We start from the raw sequence: 13,056 nt of genomic DNA, 5'->3' as shown, positions 1-13,056 counted from the left end.
ACCCCACCCAGAAGTGTTTACACTTTGAAAGAAGAGCCTGGAACCCAAGAGAATGAATTTCTGATGGTGGAATTTCAGACTATGAGATATCTAAGTATTTGGATGGGAAGGGGCCTGTTCTGTTTGTGGTGTGGGCGTGTGTGTGTGTGTGTGTGTGTGTGTGTGTGTGTGTGTGTGTGAAGGAGGGAGTGAAGTTCTGTTATCAGAGCTTCCTAAAGTGGTAAACCAAGGTGAACTTTGTTTCCGGAGAGCGGAGCCTCCCTTCTCTCTTCTCCCTCCCTCCTTCTTTCTCTCCTTTCCCTCCCTTTCGCAGTCCTTCTCCTCCTGGGCTGCCAGCACAGTGTGAGATCACCTTCTCCCAGGACACCCTGTCCACTCCCTGGGCACATGCCCTCCTCCCTAAAGCACCGCGCTATTACCACCAGCGGGTAAGGTGTTCCCCTGGGATGGCTGGCGTTGTCATGGTGATCCTCTATCTCAATCAATGCAGGCAGGATCAGGGAGGGGCCGAGAAAGAGGGAGTGGAAAAAGAAAGGGGAGGAGAGCTGAACGACCCATCCAGGTCTCTCTCCCTCCCTCCTCCCCCTTTCTCTGGGAGTGCTCTGAGAGGGGTGGGACATGGGGGGCTGGGCGGGGGAAGGGTGGGTTGGGGTTGTTTTATAGCGGTTCTCAGGCCAATGAGAGGGCGGGGAATTGGGATGGAGGCTGGGAGAGAGCCGAGGGGTTTCCCGGGGCTGCCCGCCAGCCCCCAGCAGCCCAGTAGTGACCCCCGCCCCCTGCGCGTCACCCAGCTGGGACCTTTCCCTCCCCCTTGCACTCACTCCTCCACCCCGCTGGTCTTGGAAGCGGGCAGCTCCCGATGGAGGCGCCTGTGCCCAGGGATGCCCGGAGCTGCCGGGAGCTCCGCTGGGCGGTAAAGTTTGCCGGCTGACTCGGAAAGTTGCTGCTTCCCCCCGCTCCGCTCTCTTTCCTACTCTCTTGTCTTCTTGGCTCTGCAAGGCCAGTTTTTTCGTTCCCTTCCCGGCTCCCGCTTCCTGCAGTCCCCTGGCCCCTGCCTGCCTAGAGATCTCAGACATAGGGGGATGTGAGCCTCTCAGCTGCTGATCAGAGGGAGGGAGAGAGGGAGGAAGAGAATCAGGGTACCAAGGAGCCAGCAGGGTACCAGGGAACCGCTGGCTCCTCTACTGCTATCGCCCAGGAGACTGGGCTTGTTGCTCGGGCTGGGTCACTCTCCCAGAGAAACTGAGCTGGCCAGGGGGACAAGTGGAGTGGCCCCAGCCCCACCGGACCTCCGCCCACCATGGGCATCCAGGGCATGGAACTCTGTGCCATGGCGGTGGTGGTATTGCTCTTCATTGCTGTCCTCAAGCAGTTTGGGATCCTGGAACCCATGTCCATGGAAGGTAATCTTTGCTGTGCTTCCTCTGGGCCTCCGTTATTCCCTCTTTCTCTCCCCTCCTTTCTGGGAAGATGAGATCCCAGTTGTCTTCTTTTCACAGCATTCCTGGATCCTTAGAGGGACACCCCCTCCCCAATTGCTAATCTCATCCAGGACTACAGCTGGCATCCTGGCCTGGCTGGTGGAGAGAAGCAGGGCGACCCATCTTTCCGCTGCCTCCCCTTCCCTAGCTGAGTTGGTGGGACTTCCTTAGCCATCTCCAGAGAAAGTTTTGGACAATATGATGATATTGGTTCTTTAAGACTGACCTTTGGAGATGATGGAAGAAGAGGTTTATTATATGAAGTCACTGAACTCCTTCCCCTCTGACTGACCCCTTCTTTTCTGTGTTGCTGTGGCCCCTTTAAGTTAGGCTCCATCAGTATTTAACTCTTTACCTTTCCTTGCTGACTTGTCTGGGACAACTGCAATGTTTTGGGGGATGAGGAGGAAGTTAGAGGTGACCAAAAATGAACATGAGGAGGGGGAGAGAGGAAAGAAGTGAAACTGTAACTTTTTTCCCAAAAATACTTGCCCTATGCCCCAGTAGGAATACTGGATGGTTGAACTAGGATTTAGGGTTAACAGTGTAAAGCTCTAAGTTTTAGACCTTTGCTGACCAAGACCCATTTTCTCTGGGACTCTGGGATTTCCAGCATCCTGTTTTTATTCTCATGGAATATGTTTGCAGTGTGTCCTTCCATGCCATCCCAAGAGGATGACAAAGAAAGAATAGTGTTCTAAGAGACATATGAGATAATGGAGAGGAAGGAACAGATCCCCAGGCCCCCTTATCCTATCTTTCCATCTGATCAAGTCACTAGGGACCAGAAACTCCTGCTTACTTGGTCTTCTGTCCTGCTCCCATCACCACTCTGGCAGGAAGGAAGACCCTATGAGGTTAAGGTCATGTCATTTCTGTCTCCACCTGCAGCCACCGAATCCTCCTTAGAGAGAGGACAATTCATTGCCATATCAGTTAACTACAGCGCCACCTCAGCATTAACAGAAGAGCAAGCGGCTTCTACTTGCCCTTAAATCAAGACATTGAATCCTTTCCCAGGACCCCTCAAGGACGCTTGTCTGCAGCTCCCTCCCCATCCCCACCCCGCCTCTTGCTTCCCTCTTCAATGCATCATTTCTGTGGCATCTGACCAGCCAGCCTGGTTGAGAGAAACCAGAAGGGAGGTGGGTCCCCTTAATGTGATTCCCCTTAGCCTTTTAAAACTCCATTTGGGACCCACCTTCCTTTTCTTTCCTTCTCCCCTCTCCCACATAAAATACACTTCCTTTCCCTCTCTCACCCCCAGCCCCAAACCCCTTTTTTCCTCCCATCCCAGTCAGGATAGCTCTTAGATAGAGAAATGCTGGGTTAGGAACGGTCACCACTGCCACTGCATGTCCCCAGATCCTGGAGTGATAGCGGACAGTATCCTGCTTGCCTCAGCATAGTAATGAATGACCTTGTGTTAGTGACCCCAGCCCTGTGGGGATATTACTCTGAAACCCCTAGTGAGGTATGGGAAGAGAGGGAAGACTTCACTATAGATTCTTGTACTGTACTGTAGGGCAGTGTCTCCAGGGAGAGAGCCAAGAATCCCCCTTGTGCTTTAGGAGATGGTGTCCTTACCCCAGCTAGAACAAGAAGCAGCTCCGGCCAAGTTGAGAAGGTGGAGCTAGGAAGCCTAGAGTTTCTTTGTAAAGAAGAGAGAGGATTAGTTGGGGCCATGTGGGCTATTGGTGGGTGGGAAGTGCTGATGTGTCTCCAAATGATTCAACTCTGTCCCTTGCCCCCCGGGGCTTTATCGGGGATCCAGAAATAGGGAAATATTGTGTACTTCTCCTTTATATGAAGTGTCACAGAGATCCCATATATAAAATAGGAGATTTTATTTTCAATGAGGTTATAGAATCCTAGAATATAGATGCTAGAAAAGGACTTTAGAGATCAGGCCCACTCAGAAGAGGAAGGGGATATTCAGAGAAGTAATGACTTGCCTAAATCCCAATCCGAGAAGATGTAAACTTGGTTTTAAGGGATTTTTCCTGTTTGGGGGAAGCAGAGCCCATAAGAACAGTGAGCCCAGGGGCTGATCTAAAGCTGCATAAAATGATCAGTCCACTGATGAAAACTAGATGAAACACATTGGGCATAGAAAAAGCTTTTAATTTGGAGTAAGGGAGGGGAGGGAGACAGAGACAGAGACAGAGAGAGCTCCCTCTAACTCCAGGACAGATAGGTCACAATCTAGTCTAGAGTAGGGAAGACCTGAATTCAAATGTAACCTCATATTATCTGTGTGACCTTGGACAAGTAAGTAGAAAAGGAAATGGCAAACCACTCCTTTGACTAGAAAATGCCAAATGGGGTCACAAAGAGTCTGACAACAAGAACTTTGCTAAATAATATAAAAAATTTCAGGACACTGAGCATTTGGTATCCTTTCTTGCATAGAAACATCCATCTTAGCACCTAATTAAGAGTAATTAGTTAACACAGGAAGTTACTAGATAATATGCCATGGTGGCAATTTAGGGGAATTCTTCAGTAACAGATTACCTCTCCAACGCAGCATAATATTAGAGTATGTTATCTGTATCCGTTCTATGCTATTTACCCCAGATCTGAACATTTATAGGTAAAGTTCTGGAGGGACAATATCATCTACTATTTCTTTAAGGACTTAAATCTATTGAATTTTAATCAATCAATTAACATTTATTAAACACCTAGTATGTGCCAGGCACAATGCTAAATGCTTTGGATATAAAAAGAGGCAAAAGACAGGTCCTGCTCTCAAGGAACTTACCGTCTAATAGGAGAAATAACATGCAAACAAATATATGCGAAGTAAGCTATATAAAGGATGAATAGGAAATGTTACTTGTCCTTTGTTTTTGAAGAAGTCCAGTAACCTGTTATGTTGTGACTTGGTCTTGAATTGGATGTAAGCCAGGCAGAGTTGCACAAAGTTGTCAGCCTCATTCTCTCTTCATTTTGTTTTGTCACTAGACTTCGATGACTCAGAAAATACAAAATAATTAACAGAGGGAAGGCCCTAGAATTAAGAGGAGCTGGTTGAGGAGGGCTTCTTGTACAAGATGGGATTTTAGTTGGGAGTTAAAGGGAGCCAGGGAGATTAATATTTGTAGTGGAAGTGGAAGAGCATTCCAGAAATGGGGGATGGCCAGACAAAATATCCAGAGAGAAGAGATAGTATCTTTGTAATGGTCAGGAGGCCAGGGTCCCTGGTTTGAAGAATATGTGATAGGAAGTAAGACTGGAAAGTCAGGAGGGGACAATGTGATGAACATCCAATGGAATATTTTGTATCTGCTTTTGGAGGCAATAGGGAGCCACTGAAGTTTAGTGAGTAGAGGGAGGTAACATGGTCAGACCAGTGCTTTAAAAAAATCATTTTAGTGACTGAATGGATGATGGATTGCAATAGGTGAGACTTGAGGCAGCAGATTTGCCATAAGTCTATTGAAATATTCCAAGTGTGAAATGATGAATACCATTGCTAAATGGCATTTTATGTGTCAAGTCTTCTCTCCTAATTGGAACTGGATGTGGGAAGGAGTTAGTGCAGAAGTATATTACGAATTCAAATGATTGGACATAGTACTTCTTATACTCTGTGTTACTATTTTCTACTCTTGGAGTATTTAGGATGAACAATTAAGGGAGTCATTAGAAGGGACATTCAAGGTCATTAATACAGCTCCTCCATTTTACAACTGAGAAAACCGAGTCCCCCAGAGGGTGTGACTTGCTCCAGTTCATAAAGATAAGGAAATAGCAGAATAGCAGATTAATACTTTAAAGTCAGATGCCAGTATCTAAGAATAAGGAATAGATTTGGAATCAGAGCAGCTGGGTATGAATGCCAATTCATTTGACTTGTAAGTTAGTGAATTTTTGTTTTTAATATGAAGGAGTTGGGTGTTTGAAATCAGGACTACATGAACTTAGATCTTTCTCAGCTCTGAAATCTATGAACTTCTGAGTTCAAATCCATCCAGTTTAGAATTTAACAGGGTTTTCTAAAATGATATATGCTGGTATCATTCCTTTGGAAACGAGTTTGTAAATATTTTGTATTTAACTTTCTAGGTCCACGATTTACCATCTAATGCAGAAAAGCTCCTTTTGCACATAGCTTCTTAAACTGTGGGTTGAGACTCTATATGGAGTCACATAACTGATTTTTGAAATTATCAGCAAATGTTTGGTTTGCATATCTATATCCCCAGGGTTGTGTGAAATTTTTCAGGTGAAAAGGGGTCACAAGTGGAATAAGTTTAAGAAGCCCTGCTTTAGGGAAGAGTCTTGTTTTATTTTTGCCTATTTCCCAAGGATCTCACACAGGTCTGATTACCTTGTAAGGACTTAAAAAATACTTGTTGTTGAATGATCCAGATGAGAGCTGTACTACAATTTGTTTTTTCTTGCTTTATGGGAAAAAGTTTTGTAAAACAAATACATAGCATGAACAAGATGGGGCAAAGGACAGGACTTTTCAAATATTTTGGAAGTTTCTATTTTTATATATTCAACTTAGATATAGTAATTATGGATTATTTTTTAAATCTATTCATCGTTATAGTATCATGCTTATAGTAGGTGCTTAATAAATTCTTGTTATATTGGATTGTATTAAAGCAGACTCAGCAAGAGCTCTACTGGGAAATACATTGTTAAACTAGTTCAAGTTATTGTATGGACTTGAAAATGCATTTCTTGAAAAATTCAGACTTTTTACATATTTAAATTGTCCAAAATAATTCTCAGAGGGCTTAAGAATTAACTCAATCTTACTATTTACCATGATAGTTCTAGGCTAATAATTTGATTGTGAAAGTGAGAGGGAAAAGGTGAGTGGAAAGAAGAAAGAATCCTAATTCTTTCTTTAAAAAAATTCAATTTTATTTTCAATTTTGAAATGTCTCCTTTCCATTTTTTCCTTCATAATTCACTGAGAAAGCAAGAAAAATAAAATTTGTTATAACTATTCATAGTCAAGCAAAACAAACCCCTACATTATCCTGTTCTTAAAAAATGTTTCAATCTATGCTCTGAGTTCATCACTTCTCTATCTGGAGGGATAACATGTTTCCTCATGAGTCTTCTGGAGTTGAGGTTAGTTCTATTGTGTTGATGAAAGTTCCTGTATCTTTTGAAGTTCTTTGTTTTTACATTATTGTTTTGTTGTATAAATTATTCCCTTGTTTCTGTTCACTTTTTTTTTTTTTTTTGCATCAGCTCATATAAGTCTTCCCAGGGTTTTCTAAAACTAATTCCCTCATCATTTCTTACTGCACAATGGGCATTCTATCACATGCTTATACCATAATGTGTTCAGTCATTCCTCACTTAATGGCATCCTCTTAGTTTCCTGTTCTTTACCACCATGAAAAGAGTTGCTATAAGTATTTTTACATATAAGTCCTTTTCTTCTTTCTTTGATCTCTCTGAGGTATGGCCCTAGTTGCAGTATCATTGGGTAAGAGGGTTGGGGGCACAGTCCCAAACTTTAGCTCTTTCTAATGAGGCAAGTAGATGATGCAGTAGATGGAGCACTGGACAGGGAGTCAAGAAACTTAAGTTCAGATCCAGCTTAAACACTTATGAGTTGTGTGATCCTGTTTGCCTCGGTTTCTCCATCTACCTCGAAGAGTATTATTTAGATGAAATGAGATCATATTTGTAAAGTGCATAGTACAGTAACTGGCACGTAGTAGTGCTTAATATATATAAGTGCTTAATCCCATCCCTTTCTCCCCCTTTTTTTTCTAACCCAGATGAGTATTAGGAAAGGCAAAACCCAAACCAAATATGCTATGGTGGAAAAAGCACCAGAGGAAAGGTTATGGAACCATGTGCAAAAAATGATAAATATCATATATTATGCCCATGGGCATACTGTTATATCTCTATATTATGCATACATTCATATAAGTATATATATATACTTATATATTACATAAAAGATAAATACTTATACATACATACATATATACAGTGTTAAATATGCCTGTATTATAACACATACCTACCCATACATATAAATATAGACATGTGTATATGTATATCACATATACATACCACACACATATATGCATATATGTATGAGTTTATGCAATGCATATACACACAGTGTTATATGAACCTATATTATATATACACATACACATACATATATATATATATGCATATGTGTACATGTACACTGTGTCCTCAAAGTTGGTGCATATTGAAGCTCTTAAAACTTCACTAAAACTTCTATTACAGGAACACAGGATGCAGAATTATAATCTATGTGGTGACTGCTTTGGGGTTTTCTGGGAGTTTGTAAGAGCCGATTGCTGAGTAATCGATTCGATTTGTGCACTCTCTCCAATATGGTGGTTAAGACTGGACTCGTTATTCAACCTTTCTTCCCCACGAATTGGATCAGTCAAGATGATTCAATTGATGGCTTGGAAATTAGCCCAGACTGAAGCAGTGTGATACAATGGATCTTGTGCGGAACTTGGAGTCAAGAGCAACTAGGTTTAACTGTATGACCATGGCTGAGTCATTTAACTTCTCTCTTAGTTTTGTCATCTGTAAAATGGTGATAATAATAGAACCTACTTCACAGTTGTGAGGATCGAATGCAGTAGTGCATGTAAAATGTAAATCATGTCACAGACTTCAATATGTCACATAAATGTTGCTATCATTAACATCATCATTATCATTATTATTATTGTAAACTGATCTTGAAATGACTAACATTTCATGACAAAGAGATGGGACTTTTTAATCTCCCTTTCATCTTCTGCGCCATTTTTATAGTCCTGTCTTCCTTTCTTAGAGTGAATCTTAGGGGATTAAATAGTAATTAGGTTTCACAATCTCAGGTGTATCCACTGGGATTGTAGTGAGAGCTTTTGGAAAATTAATTAACTGAAACATTTATGAAGAGGAAGTTCAGAAACTCCTGGTTGTGTCAGTTGGGACATCTCTGAAGGCTTTGAGGGAATTTATCCTACTGAATGGGGGAGGGAAATGGGTACAGAAGGAAGAGATTATGACACTAGAGAAGATGGACCCAACCCTTTTCCTTTCTGGCTGTAGTAGAGTTCCAATTAGTCATTTCACAAAAGTTTATTAAGTGCCTCCTATGAGAAAGATACCATTCTATCTCTCTATCTCTATCTATCCATCATCTATCTATCAATCAGTCCCATCATACCTATCATCTATTATCTCTATCCATCCATCCATCTATCACATCTATCATCATTTCTATCCATCCATCATATTTATATCTTATCTATCTATCATATCTATCCATCTACTTCTGAAATATTTTGTTCAGTTTAGGACAATGAGAAATCAACACTTGTCCAGAGATGAAAGGCTTGGAGATCATATCCTAGGAAAAGCAGTTGGATAAAATAGCAGATGTTTATCCTGGGGGAAAAAAGATTTATGGGAGACATAATAGTTGTCTTGAAGAATTTGAAAGGCTATAATATGGAGCAAAGATTAGATTAGTTCTGCTTTGTCCTAGAAGGCAGAACTTAGACCAATGGGTAGAAGTTACAGAAAGACAGATTTGGCTTGAAAAGCTTCCTAACAATTAGAGATGTCCAAAATAGAGCAGGTTTTCCCCAGAGATGATGCATTTCTTCTTACTGAAGGTAGATTTTAAAGTAGATTGCAGATGACCACATGTTGCATATGTTGTTGTGGGAATTCCTTTTGTATACATGCTAGAATAGATGACTAATGTATCCCTACCAACTTTTAAATTTTTATTCTTCAGAGTGCAATGTAAATGCCAGATATTATTATTATTGCACCCAATAGTCCACACTAAATGTAGTAGAGAGGAACAAAGTGCTATTTGAGATTTGGAGGGAAGGTTATTACTGATGTGCAGAATCAGGAAAGATTTCACAGGAGAGGTAGCGTTTTTGAGTTGGGTTTTAAATTTAGACAGGAATTCAAGGTGTTAGAGGAAATACGAAGTTTGGATTAAATTTGCTCAAGATAATGAGATCTTGAACTAGGATAGTGAGAGTGAAAAGATGAGGATGGAAGTGAGAGGTGTTTTGGAGAAAGAAACTCCCATTAGAAATGGAAAAATAGAACAATAACAACCTCCAGGAGCAGCTACTTAGCTCAGCAGATAGATTACCAGGTCTGGAGGCAGAAAGACTAATTTTCCTGAGTTCAAATCTGGCCTCAGACACTAGCTGTGTTATTTAATTCTATTTATTTCAGCTTCCTCATCTATAAAATTAGCTGAAGAAGGAAATGGCAAAGTATTCCAGTATCTTTATGAAGAAAATTCCAAATGAGATCATGAATTATTGGACATGACTGAATGAAAATCCTCCAACATCCTTCAGATCTATCTTCCCAAGCCCAGCTCTTTCCCTGTCTCTATCTGTCAACAACAATTCTGAAGTCTTCCTTTCTGGAGGAGGAGAGGGAAATCAAATTGAAACCATACAAAGAACAATTCAATGCAATAATAATCTGTTAATTACTTATACTAGACACTATGATAGCACTAGGAGTACAATGACTAAAACTAAACAGTCCCTTGCACTCAAGGAACTTATTCTCTGCAGCCTCCATTCTCTCTTCCTCTGCTCCTATTTCTCCTACTCCCATAGAAAGAATAATGTGTGAGGGCAAATTTGGCAGTAGGACAGGAAAATTGTGAACTTTAGTCTTAACTTTGAGACTTTAAAGAAAAAAGAGACATAGGGAATGGAGCAAGGGAGACCAGAGCCCCCTAAATGAAAGGCAGTGTGCTATTGTAGAAAGAGAATCACTTGGAGTTTACATAAGAGAGCTCGGCCTGAATGACTCTTTCAACCAGACTAGAACCAGCTTCTAACCTGTATGTAGCTGGAGCCAAACAAAAACAGCAGGCTAGAGACAGGAGAGTCAGGACACAAATAGAAGTTTACTTAATTTCAGAGTTAGGAAAATGATATTTGCAAATAGAAGCCCCACTTCCTAAAAAGGAGGTTTTAACATTCTTAGCTCAATGATGTTTCAATTATTTCATGTTGACCTGGGTTCGAGTCTGGTTTTGCTATTCATATACTAAGTGACTTTGACTAAGCCACTGAACATTGAGCAGATGGCTTTAGACATGTTTCCTTAGCTATGAAATGAGGATAACAATAGCTACCCTAAAGATACTATAGTGATATACTGTAAGAATGAAATGAGATGTGAGTTTGGAAAGTTCCCTGAAAAAGTTAAACATGATACACAAACTTACAAAATGACAGCATTTAGAATTGGAAGAGATCTCAACAGACATTTAGTCCAACTCATTACTGAAAGAAATCCCCATTATAATAGGTCCATCAATTAACAAGTACTGAATAATCACCTGCTTTGTGGTAGGCATTGTCCTACAACATAGCCAATGGTGGCCACCCTGTGTTTGCTTAAAGAGCTACAATGAGTGGGAATCCTGCCTCCTAGGGCTGCCCATTCAACCCAAACTCAGCTCTTCCTGCTATATTTCCTGATATATTATGGGAGGGGAAGCTGGCTCATAAAAAATAGGTGCCAACTGATAACATTTTAGGGCCTGTTCATAAGAATCTTGTAACAAAAACCTTCCTTTATCCAGGTCAAGATTCTGCTTCGGAGGATGACATTTTAATAGTAATGTGTCACCTTTCTCTGATACCTCCCTGATTTCCAAAATTTCATTTAAAATTTTTGTTACAATTTTTTTCGGTGTTAAGTTAAAAAAAGTGATAGACCTTTTTTTTTGAAATGTTCATTATTCTGATTATGTAAATTTTTCGGTTCAATCTTGGAGCTATAAAATCACAATTGAAAAAAAAAAGTCCTCTATACTTGCCTTAATGTCAATTCCCCTCCTTCCGTCATCCCTCTATAATATGTAGATTAACCCCAATGTTACTGGTCTGAAACAGTGAAAATAAATTTGGACTTTTATTGTACTACAAGTTTATGCTAACATTCACACTGAGGCATGATGGGGCCTAGAAGAGGAGGAACCAGATGGCTTGGAGAAACATCTGGAAGAAGGAGGTGATGTGGGTTGTAGAAAAGGTAGGGAGTTTAGAAAAAACTGAAATGGAAAAAAAGACAGAAATTTTAGGACATGAAGAAATGAGAGAGGGAATCACATCTATAAATGAATAGAATTGGGGAACAACTGAGAGAAATCTTTTTTTGGATATTCCTCTTGGGCTATGTGCCAGGAAAGGCCAAGTTTATCTAGTTCAGGGAAATTCTCTGGGTAAAGTCACTGATTCAAGATTTGGGAGTCTTCATGGAAAGTAGTTTGCAACAAGAAAAGGGTGAAGTCAAAACCTAGATGAGAAGATCTAGGAGCTTTGATATGGGGTGGGAGTAGAGCAGAGACTGATAGGGGAACTGTGTGGAAGAATAGTGAAAACTAGGGAATGGTTCTTGGAGTAGACTGATAAAAAGATTTATCTATGAGGGAGCATGTGCCAAGTTAATGTAAGTAAGGACACCTGATTTGTAATTACCCACTTTTATAAAGTTTACCCATTGATAAAGGAAATGGCTGTTTGGAAATTATTGCATAGTTGGGGGTGTGGAAGATGGGAAGAGAGATACTTTAGAGGGAAGTAACCAGTTAGCCAGTTATCCTATCATCCACTTCGTGCCCTTGCAGAAGTGACCTCCAAGTCTGGAGAGGCACTCGTCCTTCCCCTCTGTCTCATAGAATCACTAATTTCCTTTAAAGCCTGGCTTGGGTGTCATTTCTCAAATCCCATTGTTAATATGCCATTTCTTTTAAAATTACTTTGTATGTACTTTAGATTTACTTATCCGTGTACATATTTGATCCCTTTTGGAGCCCTAACCACTCACTGCATTGCCCAACCTCCAGCTCCCATCAGTGGACTATTTTTTTTTCTCTATTTATCAGCATTGTACAATAGTGTTTTCCATGTAGTAGATTTTTACTAAATATTTTAAAAATGGAATTGAATTGGCTACAGAGCAATGAGGATCCCTTCAGTAAAATCATAGTATCATAGGAGTGAGAGGTAGAAAGGATCTTAGTGATCAATTAGTCCAAGTCTCATGGTGCAAATGAGGGAACTGAAGCCCTGACAATTATAATAACCTGCCAAAGTCACGTGTGCGGTCTGGCAGACCTAGAATTTAAACCCAAATCTTCTAAAAGTTTTTATTGATGTATTTTTCTTTTATCTTATCTTCATTTTCTAACATATCCCTTCCCACTCATCAGAGACTAATCCCTTATATCAAAGAACTTTTTAAAAATTCAGTTTTGCAAAACTTCCAACATATCAATATCTGGGTATCATAGCCAGATTTCCCTCATCTTTAAAAGATGTTCACTTTACCCTATTATTCCCTTCAAGTTATTGTTTCTTGGGGCAGCTAGGTGGTGCAGTGAAAAGAGCACCTTAGTTCAAATCTGGCCTCTGACACTTAACACTTCCTAAATGTGTGACCCTGGGTAAGTCACTTAACCTCAATTGCCTCAGGGGGGGGAAAAGTTATTTCTCCTCTACTATCTCTCCTCCATTTTGTGTTTTAGTCAAATTCCTAG

The 13,056-nt window shown here is 40.6% G+C and overlaps 1 protein-coding gene across 9 annotated transcripts in view; it reads left to right on the top strand.

Annotated features, from left to right (window-relative positions):
- Positions 1-13,056, top strand: part of KCNIP3 (potassium voltage-gated channel interacting protein 3) — a 150,995-nt gene that overhangs the window by 93,976 nt on the left and 43,963 nt on the right. The window contains exon 1 of one of the 9 annotated variants that reach the window (XM_074287619.1): positions 679-913. The exons of 7 other annotated variants lie outside the window; for them this stretch is intronic. In XM_074287619.1, coding sequence (XP_074143720.1) covers positions 699-913 — 215 coding nt within the window. In that variant the 5' untranslated portion in view covers positions 679-698. One more of the 9 variants, XM_074287623.1, reaches the window with a different exon arrangement.

Source organism: Sminthopsis crassicaudata, chromosome 2 (assembly GCF_048593235.1).
Source record: "Sminthopsis crassicaudata isolate SCR6 chromosome 2, ASM4859323v1, whole genome shotgun sequence".
NCBI classification, from domain to species: domain Eukaryota; kingdom Metazoa; phylum Chordata; class Mammalia; order Dasyuromorphia; family Dasyuridae; genus Sminthopsis; species Sminthopsis crassicaudata.
This window is presented reverse-complemented; position numbering and strand designations above follow the sequence as displayed.